Below are 13,423 nucleotides of genomic sequence, written 5' to 3' on the forward strand. Positions count from 1 at the left end.
CTACAAAACTGTTTCAAAAAGTGGTTGGTAACAAACTCAGTGGAAACAAATTATTTCAGAGGATATTTGTATCGAAATTAATGACAATTCAACAGATCCTATAATTGACTTTAATTGAGTTCTGATCATCATTTGGAATTAATTGAAGAAAAGATTTTCATCAGCCAAAGTCAAGAAGAATTTTGCACAACTGATTCAGAACTAACCAGGGAAGATAAAAATGCCTAGCTTTCAGGCCCAGCTAAAATGGACGAGGATGAACTTCATTCAGAAATCTCAGAAATTCCAGGGCCTCGGAAGAAAATTTTCAACATAGGGATCCAGCAACATGGCCTAAAATAACGGACAAAATAAGATGCTTTTTGATTGAGCATAGGCCAGAGCAAGACAGAAGAGAATTTTTCCCAAACACGCTGTGTGATTTTGACAACAGAATGCGACACTTCAGCTCAAAATGGTATGAAAAAATTCATCCCAATGGTAAAAAATTTGTTCGCACTTGGCTGCAGTACAGCAATAAAAAAGATTCTTTATTTTGTTTTTGCTGTTTGTTATTTTTAACAACAAAAACCAACAATTTCTCAGAAATTTCTAAAGGGTTTTGTGACTGGAAAAAACTAAACCCAGGAATTCCTGAGCATGAAAACAACAATGAACACCAAAGATGCTATTCTGATCGGAAAACTCTTGAAAAAAACCTCAAGGAAGGAAAGACCCTGAATTCTGATCTGTAGAGAGTTATTAGTGGAGATATGAAAAAGCGGAGAGATATCTTAAAAGTGGTTGTTGATGCAATTTTTTTCTTTGCCAAGAACAATCTTGCCCTTCGGGGAACAATAGAAGACATCAGTCAACAAAACAGTGGCATTTTTCTGAGCTTAATTAAGTTGACCATCTCATTAAAGGGAAATAGTGACACAAGATGGTCTACCAAAAAAGAAGCAATTACACCATTGCACAGAGAAATCAAAGATGTTCTTCAAGTTTTGGAATCCAATATCCACAATCCCATGACAAATGCTGTCACAGTTAGCAGTGCAAAAGAACTTCTCATTCATATTAATTTCAGTTTTTTGTGTTTGTTGGATTTCTGGTGTCAAATTCTTTCTCTAATTGACCGGGAAAACAAACTGCTTCAGTCAAAAACCATTTCAATTGACATTGCCGTAAAAAAAATGAAATAGTTGAAGGCTTTCATTCAGAATTTTTGAGATGTTGGGGTAGACAATATTATTAAAGATGCCACAGAAAAAGCTAACCAGAGCGGAATTGATGGTGGCTTTCCAATTAAGAGGAAGCGCAAAGTGAAGCGAATAGCACTTTATGAAGCTGAAGATGACTCTCATCTTCTCACAGCAGAAACAGAATTCGGATCTCAGTGCAACTTTGTGTTTGACAGCATTATTACACAAATATAGTGGCGGTTTGAGGCTGATGTCTGCTGTATCCTCTGATTTTGGCTACCTCAGTAAGCATTCACTCTCTAAAAGTTCAGTGGATGAACTCAAGAAAAAAGCTGCAAATTTATCTCAAATTGACAAGACAGATTTAGATTCTTCCGATTTCCAGTCAGAAATGGCAACTTTAAATATCAAGCTGCCGCAATGATGGACAACTTTGAAAAATCTAGCCCGATCGAAATTTTGCAGCTCATTCATAAATATTCTTTGATCGATGCTTATCCCAACACAACAATTGCTATTCGCATCTTCCTCACCATACCGGTCACAGTTGCTACGTGTGAGAGAAGTTTCAGTAAACTTAAGCTCATAAAACACTATATGAGGTCAACAATTGGCCAAGAACGTTTGTCTAGTTTGGCTATGATTCCAATTGAAAATGAAGTGGCAAACAACATTGATTTTGATGATGTCATTAGTGAATTTGCCTCAAGAAAAGCCAGAAAAGTGGCATTGAACTAAAGTTTGTGCAACCTTAATGACAAATTTTACTTAAAACTTGATGTGATAAATTTTGTGATCAATAAATCGTTTTTTTCGTTTAATTTTTTTCTTTTTTTTTAAGGAGGGGGAGGGGGAAGGGAGGGGAAGAGGAGGCGCAATTTTCTTTTCTTGCCCGAAGCGCAAAATTGGATCGGTACGGCCCTGAACATAGCTTCTGTTTCTTTTTTAAACTCATTAAACATTTCTTTTTAAAACTCACCAAACATTTCATTAAACATTTTCTTTCTTTTTTCTTGAAAAGACAATGCCATATTGATTTACAAGGATGCTGAGTTGATTTATAAAAAGATATGTATTTATATGTTTATATGTTTTTAGAACTTTTTTTTTCTTTTTCTTCAAAAGCGCGTCCGTTCGCTAGAAGAGCACGCGTTAGTTTCATTAGATTTAAAGGACCGTCTAATTATATTGTTTACTAAAAACGCGAGAAATAATTCGTGAGCGTTATTTGCATTATGTGTTTTATACACTAAGTTTCAATCCACAGAATTTTTCAATAAATGGCAAAAATGTGCTTAGGAGTTTTTATTTATTTTACGTACCAATATTTTTGATTAAGGGGAATTTTTTTTAATGTTATGCTTTTAGTGATTAGATAGAGAAATGATGAAATTTTCTAATTTCCCTATTATTTCCCTATATTTCATGTTTTTAGTGACTAGATAGGGAAAATAGTGAGAAAAATTCCCTATTTTTCTCACTATTTTCCTTATCTATAATTATCAATTATGTCGGTTTTAATTATGCCTGTTCTTACGCAGCAGTTGTGAAAAATATTTGTTATTAAATTATCGGTTAATGTCGATTAATATTTCGGTTCCATATTCGCTACGTAAACGCCTAAACTTCGTTCACAAACTGTGGACTTTATGCTGACTAACTTACTGTTCCGATCAATAATGCAGCGCAACAATCTTTCTTAGTACTCTTGATGGTTATTGTTTTGTTTATACCTTGACCAATGTTGATAAAAATCTTAACGAGCAGTTCTGACGGTTAGTTTGCAATAGGGTCCCAAGGGGTATCCTTTGTGACTGATGAAAACCTTGATCTGATAGAAGACGGTGTGAATTTTTGATGTTACACTTGCACTAGTTATCATTAAGCAAAACCTTTTTAACTTTTCGATTTTTTTAGCGAAATCCTCCTGAGGAAGTCAAAACAAGAAGATAAAAACATCTAAATAAAAACTTTTGAATGCTTCAATATGTGAATGTTGTTGGGAACCAATAAAGTAATTATAATAAAAAAATGTTTATGCTACATAGTAGAACATTCATGTAACCATTATTTTCAAAATTGTAACCTATATCACAAGTAACGTTTTGAGATATAAGTGGCAAAAAACTAAAAAAATTTAAACTTTAACTGCCATAAATTCTTAATCAGTTAAGCAATCAAACTGAGATTTTATCTAGAGTTTGGTGTAGCCATAGGCTACATTAGCACCAATTTTTATCAATTTTTATTGCGTGGTTTTTATTCAATAGGTGTTTTATTGGCGAGCTATGAAGCCAAAATTTGACTTACTTTGAGCATTCAAAATTTTTGATTTAATTTGTTGAATAGAATGACAAGTTTCAACGTTATAGTTATTCACTTTAAGCTTATGTTTGGAGTACTCGTGGAAAAAAACTACATATCCAGACTCATTGCAATTTTATTATCATAATTTGCTTTGCAAAAAATTGAAGGCAAAGCAACGGCTTAAGAGCAGCAGTAATCCCGTTTGTTAAAAGTAAAACAGCGTTTGTTTTGCAATTAGTTTTAAAGCAGCATTCTGAGCTGAACGTCTAAAGCAAAATCTTCCATTTAGCGAGACTGCAGCAAAAAAAAAATAAAGATCTTCTATTTACAATAATCAATGAAACTTATACATAAAAGTTTAATATTGATGAAGGAAAGCAACACCAGGCTTTCATATGCTGACGATTGACATTGCTGCAGCCAAAGTAGCATTAAATAAAATACTTTTACAAGAGTTTGTTATAGATACATCATGCGCTAGTATATTCCAACGGTTTTGCTTTCTAGTTTCTTCAACAGCGGCTCTTTGTGACAAAATATGATGGTTATATTATAGTTTTGAATTATTATTTTTTTTTATAATTTAAAATCATAATACTAATAAAATATAGTAAAATTAAAATTCTATGGTAGTTATTTATTATGCACATCACCAAGTAAGTTTATTTTATGCGTCATCAATAAAAACAAGTTTTTTACTTTTCTGTAATTAAAGTCTCATGATTTTCTTTTCATCTTTCGTCTTCTGGCGCTCCTATTATCTTGGCGGCCGGGGCAGGTATATACCTTTTAACATCCCTCTTGGGAGTCCTATGTACGGTTTGTTCTTAACTAATTAAGAATTTTCGAAAATGTAATATACCCTAAATAAATCTATAAAAAAATTTAGAAAAAGTTGTTTCGAGTTATTATAGCTTTATTATAAATAAATAATTTTATTCTTACATAAAAAAAATATATCAATTTTTACATAATTATTCCTATAAGTTTATATATTTTCATATCCTCAAAAAAAAAAAAAGTATTTAATAAAAATTTGGCGGTTTCGAAGCCTTGGCGTCTGGGTGAAAACCTTCTATTATATATATATATATATATATATATATATATATATATATATATATATATATATATATATATATATATATATATATATATATATATATATATATATATATATAAAAAATATATATATATATATATATATATATATATATATATATATATATATATATATATATTCTAAATTAAAACTTTTTTAATTATTAAAAAAAGGGAGTATTTCAAAAGCGAATGTATTTTTTAGGGAGACCTAAAAGTACGCATAGCAACATTGAAGAATTGGGGAGGGGTTTTTGTGTCAACTTTCTAGATTTTTGGCCTACGTACTTTATGGACGACCTCTTAGGACACATGATTGACCTTTAGATTTAGGGTTATATCGTTCAGGCGATTGATTAAGAAAGTCAATACCTGTTATTCTTCTTTCCATTTTTTCTTTACTTAATGGTGAGATATTAGTACCACGAAATTCTGAAATAGCATTTACTGTAGAGAGTCAATGACACAGTTGTTTTAAAAATCCTGTAAAAGCTGTCTTATCAATACTTCTGCTTTGTGTATCTCTTGCAAGGCACTTTAAAATGTTTCTCCACTCATTCTTTAATGGTCCAATGACAGACACATCTACTTATTTTAATGCGTTTAAGCAGTCAGAAGAAAAATAATATGGATATAGTTGTCCATGGCCGCTTTTATGGTACAATATGTTAAATGACTACCATGACCATCACAGATCAAGAGTATTGGTTTTTGATCTTGGTCAACAAATGGTATAAAGTGCTCCACAAACCTTAACGAAGAATGTATTTACTTATATTGAATCATTTATAATGACTTAATGAACAACAAAGGCTGTTCAGGGTAAATACATATATATAAAATGGAAAATAAAATAAAGTTAAAAGAAAAAAAAAGTTAAGTAGATAATAGAAATTCAAGTAAAATACCAGTTTTCAAACAGATAGTCTTGCATCCATGCACTTGCTTTTGCCCCAAAACCACATCCTGGAGGTCCATTTTCTATCCATTTAGAATACAGGTGACCTACTCCCTCAAAAACAACAAATAGTGGTTAATATCTTTCATCTGCAGACACACAGAACAGCGCTGAGTACGTAGTTTTACAAGAAGAAGCAGCCAATTCACATGCATCTTTACTTTTTGAATGTGCAAATAATTTTTTTAGATTTGTAGAAAGACCAGTTTCATCAAGGTTGTATATACCACTTGATACAATGTTATTATTATGAATTCCATATAATAAAATAGTAAGCAATTATCTAACTTTTAGCCCTGAACAGTGTAAGTATTTCAGTTTTACGTAACTGCAGTTTATCAACATCACGCTTCCTAAATGAAACTATCCAACTTTTTCCACGAATCCCATTTTTAAAAGGAGTTTTTATCCTCATCATTGTGTAAAAGCCACTAGAATACAAATGTCAAGAAAATCTAAAGAAAGATCATAATTTTTGACAATAGCTACAAACATAGTTCCATCATTATCACTCAGCACTCTTTTTCGACCTTACCGTTTATTACATCAAATCCTTGTTTTTTTATTCTTCGTCTCAATGTTTCTTTTGAAGCAGAACAACTTTTAGTAGCATGATAAATGGTCTTTTTTTTTTCTCACATACTAATATAATAGCTCTTTCCATACTATCAGCATTGTACTTAGGCTTTGTCTTTTATTGTAACTTTTTCGCATCTTTTAACTTTCTAATGTAATGTTTATGAAAAATATGCTAAATTTTAGGTGAAATAAAATTGCATAAACAATAATATTTCACAAAATAAAATATTATAACACTAAATAGGTCTTACATAAAACTTTATTTTACCTAGGTGAAGATATTGTTTCACCTAGGTAAAATAAAGCTATACAAATAAATACTGATTATATTTTAAATTTTAAACAAACCACGTGCATTAGTGGCTTAAAACTATACTATCCTGAAAATATAATAATTAAGCTTTCAAAATAACTATTTTCCATACTCTTATGCCTTATTTGAATATATTTTCTCTGAAGTTTAAAAACGGAGAAAAAAATGACTGTTGATGTTTATATCGTTTTAGCTAAAAAATGCCGTTTCTAACGACATGGCTAGGTTATATTTTAAAATTATTTAATATATTATAACAAAGAAAAATTTAAACTTTCATACCTAAAGCCATAATCAATATAACATATAAACATGAATTTGTCTCGGATTACCCCTTCGATTCACATTACCCCACCTGCCTTGTTATTTTGTTATTTAGGTGCCCCAAGAAGTCCTAACGGTCTTGTCACAGAGCACCGCGGAAGTGCATTTAAATAGGAAGTTCACGCCTCCTTCATTACCGTGACACGAAAATATGTCCAGAGTTCTTTTCGAACCTGGATCTCCTGCTTATAAAGCAAGCGCTATAACCACTGCGCCACGGCTTTACTGTAACAGAAAGATTTTATTGTGTATATCGTGTAAATTAGATAGAGGCGGCAAGGTAATTCTCTTGACATACCAAAAACTTTAGAAAAAATTTGACACATGATTTATCTGAAAAGGTTATTAAAGTCATTCTCAAAGGCTAACACTCTTCTTCATTTCCTCTAACTTTTGGGGTACCTAATGCTTCTATCCTTGGTCATGCATTGTTTTTTATCTACACAATTTTCATGACAGCCTTAAATCTAAAGTGGCTTGAATAGATGACGAGTCAACTTTATACTCCTGTTTTTACATAAAGTCTTCTTTTTTCGATTGGTTAGCAATCAAAATTTGAATCTGAAAAAGTGGCAGCGATTTTGAATCTGATCTTATTTCTGTAACAGCTTAGGGCTTGAAGTGGCTTGTGAATTTTAAAACTATTGCAATATTGTCAACATTCCAATATTAATAAATGGCAATCCTCACACTGAGTCGTCATCTTACGTCTTCTTGGATTATTGTTCACTACTGAACTTTTATCAAAACCATATATAAATCCATTACAAAGTTAGCTTCTGCAAAGGTTGCCTTACTTAAACGTGCTTACCGTTTTTTTACTGCTAATTATTCTCTTCCTCTTTAAGTCTCTTATTCGTATCTGTATAAAACACAAGTTTTCTCATATTTGGGTTGGTTCTTCTAATTTTTTATACAAAAAATGCATTGTAGTTGAACCTGCGTTAACTGTCTTGGTAGAGCTAGTCTCCCATTATCTTAAGGTTGCATCTATTTTCTACAAATACTATCATGGTTGTTGCTCAAAGGAGCCATCATCTCTAGTTCCATCAACCAAAACTCATTCTCGCTTGACTCTTCATTCAGCAAAGTTGCATCCTTTTACTGTATTTGATCTTTCATGCTCAAATAAACTTTTTTTCGAATAGTTTTTTTTTTCCCGCAGTTTATTGCTAACCGATAGGTTCGGAATTTTAAGAAAGCTTCAAACTTCTAAAAACATGAAAACAGCCTCATTAATTCCATTTGTAAAGAAAACTTGTTAAAAACACTTTTCTTTTCTTTGAACAAAAAATAAAAATTCTATTTGGTTTTATAAATCGTTATCCATGATAACAGTATAAATAGTAATTACAAAGTTAATTGCAAAAAAATTGTAACTAAATTTACTTATATTAACTTTTTCCATAAACATAGATATACGCCGAATGGCGCTGTTTGCGCCATTCGGCGTATATCTTTTGTTTGAAAAAAAAAAAAAAAATGAAATAATGGAGGTTTCGATGTAATAAATTTGTATTTCGTTTAACACTTTTGAAGAAAAAAACGATTTTTTACAGTAGTGTATAATGTAAAGTAAAATGGTTTCTTTCAGTAAAAAATTGCAAATCTATTTTACATTACTTCGAAATGAGGGATATTGGGGGGTGGGGAGAGGGGGATCCTAATATCGTCACCTCAAAGCAAAAAAGCACCATCTAGGTTTTTTGTCAATTTTTGTTAGAGCATAAAACACTCAGTTCAATTATAATATAATTGAAATGAGTGTTTTTAGCTCTAACGTGAAAATTGATGACATGAAAATAATTCGTCGCCTCAAAGCAAGAACGCACTATCTAGGTTTTTTACTTAGTGAAGAAAATTGTTCTCCACTAAGCAAAAAACCTAGATGGTGCGTTCTTGCTTTGAGGTGACGATATGCTGAAAGTAAAAAATTAATAAACAACCTGTACCCCCCCCCCCCCCTTAATTTGGCAGGTGAAAATAATATCTACAGATTTGAATTTTTGTTTAGCGTAATTAAAATGTTTACAATTTAGTAACTTGTAAATCATCATTTATACTATAAATTATAAATTCTATTGTGTGAATAAGAATTTCATGGTGAGTATTTTCATGATTTGTTATTGCTTTCGATTAATTGTATCAAAAGTTTTTAAAGTTTGGTTTTACTAAAAAAAAACTTTTTCTATCAACAAACAAATAGGTTCTTGTAGATTCACGTTTAAAAGTTTTGCTATTGAAATGAGAAAAAAATTGTTTACGGTATTTGAAATGTTTCTCTCTTGCTTTTAATTTATTTTAATGTATGAAAAAAAAATCTATAAATCTAAGAAATAACAACAACAAATAAAAAACAATATCAAATAAAGGAAATTTATTTTTATAAGTTAATTGAAGAAAATAACGAAGAAAAATTAACCTAGAGATACGTAAAAAAAAATTACCAAGATAGTATAAAAAATAAACAAACAAAAAAATAACAACAACAAAAAAGAATGAAAAAAAATATATAAAATTCATAAACATTTACAAAAAAATATATATATATATTTACATATTAGGCGCAAAATAAAAAATTAAATTCAAAATAAAATAAAATAAAAATAGTATAAATTCTCTCTTTTAAAGACTTTAAAAAAATAATCTTGAAATGCTAACAACATTGTTATAAAACAGCTTTTAAATTAAACACCGAAATCAATTTTAGATTGACTAATTGAATTAATAGGAGTGAGCATTGGTTATTTAAGGAATAAAATTTAATAGAAGAACTATATTAAAAGATTATTCAAAATATAATTTATTTGAAACAACAACATTTGAAAGTAAATTTGAAATCAAGCAAGACTGTTTAATTAAAAAAAACGAAGAAAATAGAAATCAAAAAACAAATATATTTACAAATCTGTCGGAATATATAAATAAAAATAAAATATTTCTTTTAAACTATTGAACTATTATTCAGGATTTGTAATACTACATCACTTGTCACGTCGTTTATGGTAGCTTTAAGCAGAATTTTGGACGATTTTTTGCATTGTTTATAATTGAATACTGCATCATTAGCAGCAAGATTTACAATAAACTATTGCATCATTTGTAAAAACGTTTACAATAGAGTATGGTCAAAGCAGCGTTTATATTATCAACTAGTTTTTCTCAATTTTTATAAGAATAGTCTTAAACTATATTTCTTTGCCAACGTGACATGGCCACCAAGACAACACAACATGACCACCATCAGCTTTGATTAAACTATAGAAATCTTTTGAGATCACGAGCGTATCACCATTAAACCACTAAACTATAAGATTCTTATAAGCAATTAACTTGAAATTTTTTTTAACAACGTTAAAATAATTGTAACTACTATTCAAACTAATGGATTTCGAAAATTGCAATCAACTACACTAGAGTTGTACGACTCATCACTTTCCATCTTCTCTGAAGGTAAGGAGTTTAATGAATCAGTAGACTGATTCAAAACTTCTAAGTAATCCTAATTAAAAAAAAAGAAATATAGTAGAAAAAAAGAAAAAATCAAAGAGAAGTAGAGAGAAAAAAAAAGAAGATGAAAATAAATGCAGATGTGAATGAAAAAAATAATAAGATGGAAATACATAAGATTACCAAATTAGTTAATTCTTCCAAAAATTCTTCACACTCAAGAACCAGATCTGAAAAACTAGGTCGATGACTGGGATTTTCATACCAACATTTGACCATTATTTCATAACTGAAAACATTTTATTGCAAACATATAAAATTAAATCTTATCAAAAATAAAAATTAAAAAAATAAAATTTAATAATTTAAAACAAAAAACAACATACGTTTCTTGAGGGCAGACCTGTGGCTTCTCCATACGAAACCCTGATTTAAGAAGATCAAAAAGTCTTTCAACAGGAATACCTGGATACGGTGAACCACCAAGTGTAAATATCTCCCACAAAAGCACTCCAAATGCCCAAACGTCACTTTGTGTTGTATAAACTCGATCAAATAGTGCTTCAATTGCCAACCATTTTACTGGTAAGCGACCCTAAAAAATATTTAATATTAATTTAATTTGACGGGTACTTTAGAAACACTGTTTTATAAATATTTTAAAAGAATAAATACATTTTGAAGCTTACATCTGTAGTTTTCCTATAGTAATCGATTTCATGAACACTCCTTGCAAGACCAAAGTCAGCTATTTTCATAATGTAATCTTCAGTAACCAAAATATTGCGTGCTGCAAGGTCACGATGGATGCACTATAATTTTTTTTAAACAATTTTACACTTATATGTTCTCCTATCCATACATAAAAAAAATTAAAAAACTTTTATTAATAATAAATAAAGGTAAGCAACTGAATATTCAAAATGATTATTTATAAAGAGTTTTTAACTTATTCTTTTTCTTGACAATCTTTTATTTTTATATTTTCATCAAAAGATGTAGAGTTTGTTTGTTTTGTTGTAGAGCTCAAATATCTTTTCTCAGCTTTTTAACTAAATTCAATTCAATTTCTGCAGTTTCCCAATAGTAGAGGACTTTTCCCTTAATTTTAAGGTAACTCTTTTTTTTCAAACTAAAACTCTAACCAAGTCACTATAGAACTATTATTTATAAAATTATTAACTAGAGAGTTTAATAAATTTTAATAAATATTATTTTTGCTAATATTAATTTGCATTAATTATCAACTATAGAGTACAATTATATGATTTAAATTAAAACTCAAACCTTTTTTGAAGCAAGATATTCCATTCCTTTTGCAATTTGAAGAGCAAAAGATACAATATCTTTCACTGAAAGTAATGGGTCACTTCTATAGCCATTGTCAGACATGGGAGGTCGTTTGGATCGCAAAAACTGTCTCAAGTTACCATTAGGAGCATACTCAACTATGACATAAACTGGGTCTAAACAAATATAAAATTTTTTTAAAAACTTATTTGGTTTAGTGCTATTTTACTATAAAGGGTACAAAAATTTTTTTTTGGTCTAGTTCCCTATATAATAAAACAGCACTCAACCTAATAAGTTTTTAGAAGGGTGTGAAAAGGGCATGAGAGGGGTGTGAAAAGGGCATGAAAAGGGCATAAGAAGACATTTTCGAAAAATGCTATTATGAGCAGCATTCTAATGATAAATTGTAAATTGTGGCATAAATACAAATTAATTTGGGAGTTTATATAATAATTCTGATGTCATATGTAATAGCCAACTGCCAGGGGCTTCAGTACATACATTGACTGACTAATCAGGAAACACATGCAAGGAGTGCCACTACACTAAGGGTCTTACTTGTGTCAGTAACCTTTTTTTTCAAAATTCTTTTTTTATCTTCGATTTTCTGAAAATTGTATCTCTCTTTTATCATATAAACATATACACACACACACATACACACACAAATATATATATACATATATATATATATATATATATATATATATATATATATATATATATATATATATATATATATATATATATATATATATATATATATCGTTCTATAGTTTGTTGCATTTGGGAAGCACGGAAGGAAAAAAGTGATTCCTACGCCAACACATAAGTCAATTTTAATTACTTTTGACTTTCGTCCAACATTTGCGTGTTGGACGAAAGTCAAAACCATTAATTTAATTACAAATTAATCGTTTTTTAAAAAAACCACAAAAATGCAAATTTAATTGACCAGAATGTTTTTAAAAACATTCTGAATGTTTTTAAAACATTTTGAATGTTTTTAAAACATTTTGAATGTTTTTAAAACACTTTGAATGTTTTTAAAACATTTTGAATGTTTTTAAAACATTTTGAATGTTTTTAACAATATAAACAATGTTTTTATTTTATTTTTTTAATAAAATGTTTTTATTTTTAATTTTTTTTAAAAATTTTTTTTTATTTTTTTTTTTTTTACTGTAAATCATGCGCGGAGTGTTGCTACATCAACTATTATATAGCCTGACTCGCAAGGGAGTGCTGCTACATTGACTGACAAATAGCCTGACTTGCAAGGGAGTGCTGCTATATAAACTGACAAATAGCCTGACTCGCAATGGAGTGCTGCTACATCTACTATCTTTTAGCCTGACCCGCAAGGGAGTGCTGCTACATCCACTGAGGGTTTGGTTGGGGCAGGCAGTCTATCAATTAATAAAAAAAAAATTCCGGTCTTGCATTTTAATTTTTACTTTTTGTCAACAAAATATGGAAAAAACTTTCGGACAACATATAAGAGTTCTATATATATATATATATATGTGTATATATATATATATAAATATATATATATATATATATTTATATATATATATATATATATATATATATATATATATATATATATATATATATATATATATATATATATATATATATATATATACACCCTCAGATTTAGGAAAAATAAGGTTGGCAAAATATTGCCGACCTTAATCTATTAGAGGTCGGCATCAGGTCAGCAAAAAAAATTTGATACAAAGACTTTTCTATAAAATATAGAAACGAGTTTGATGATTTTTGCTGACCTCAAATATTTCTAGGTTCAGCAGTTAGGTTGGCATTGCCAAACCCTGACCCTAATTTTGAGGGCTGTGTATATATATGTGTGTGTGTATGGGTGTGTGTATATATATTTATTTTTGTGTG

At 29.5% G+C, this 13,423-nt stretch overlaps 1 protein-coding gene across 3 annotated transcripts in view; it reads right to left on the minus strand.

The window, feature by feature from the left end:
- Positions 1–9,128: 9,128 nt before the first annotated feature.
- LOC100214111 (fibroblast growth factor receptor 1-A) overlaps positions 9,129–13,423 on the minus strand; it is a 36,593-nt gene continuing 32,298 nt past the window's right edge. For all 3 annotated transcript variants that reach the window (XM_065793942.1, XM_065793941.1, XM_065793940.1), the window contains 5 exons: positions 11,504–11,682; positions 10,906–11,028; positions 10,603–10,811; positions 10,400–10,505; positions 9,129–10,268 (listed from right to left, as the gene is read on the minus strand). In XM_065793942.1, coding sequence (XP_065650014.1) covers positions 10,143–10,268; positions 10,400–10,505; positions 10,603–10,811; positions 10,906–11,028; positions 11,504–11,682 — 743 coding nt within the window. In that variant the 3' untranslated portion in view covers positions 9,129–10,142. The remainder of the gene's footprint in view (positions 10,269–10,399; positions 10,506–10,602; positions 10,812–10,905; positions 11,029–11,503; positions 11,683–13,423) is intronic.

The sequence above is a fragment of the Hydra vulgaris genome, chromosome 03, assembly GCF_038396675.1.
Source record: "Hydra vulgaris chromosome 03, alternate assembly HydraT2T_AEP".
NCBI classification, from domain to species: domain Eukaryota; kingdom Metazoa; phylum Cnidaria; class Hydrozoa; order Anthoathecata; family Hydridae; genus Hydra; species Hydra vulgaris.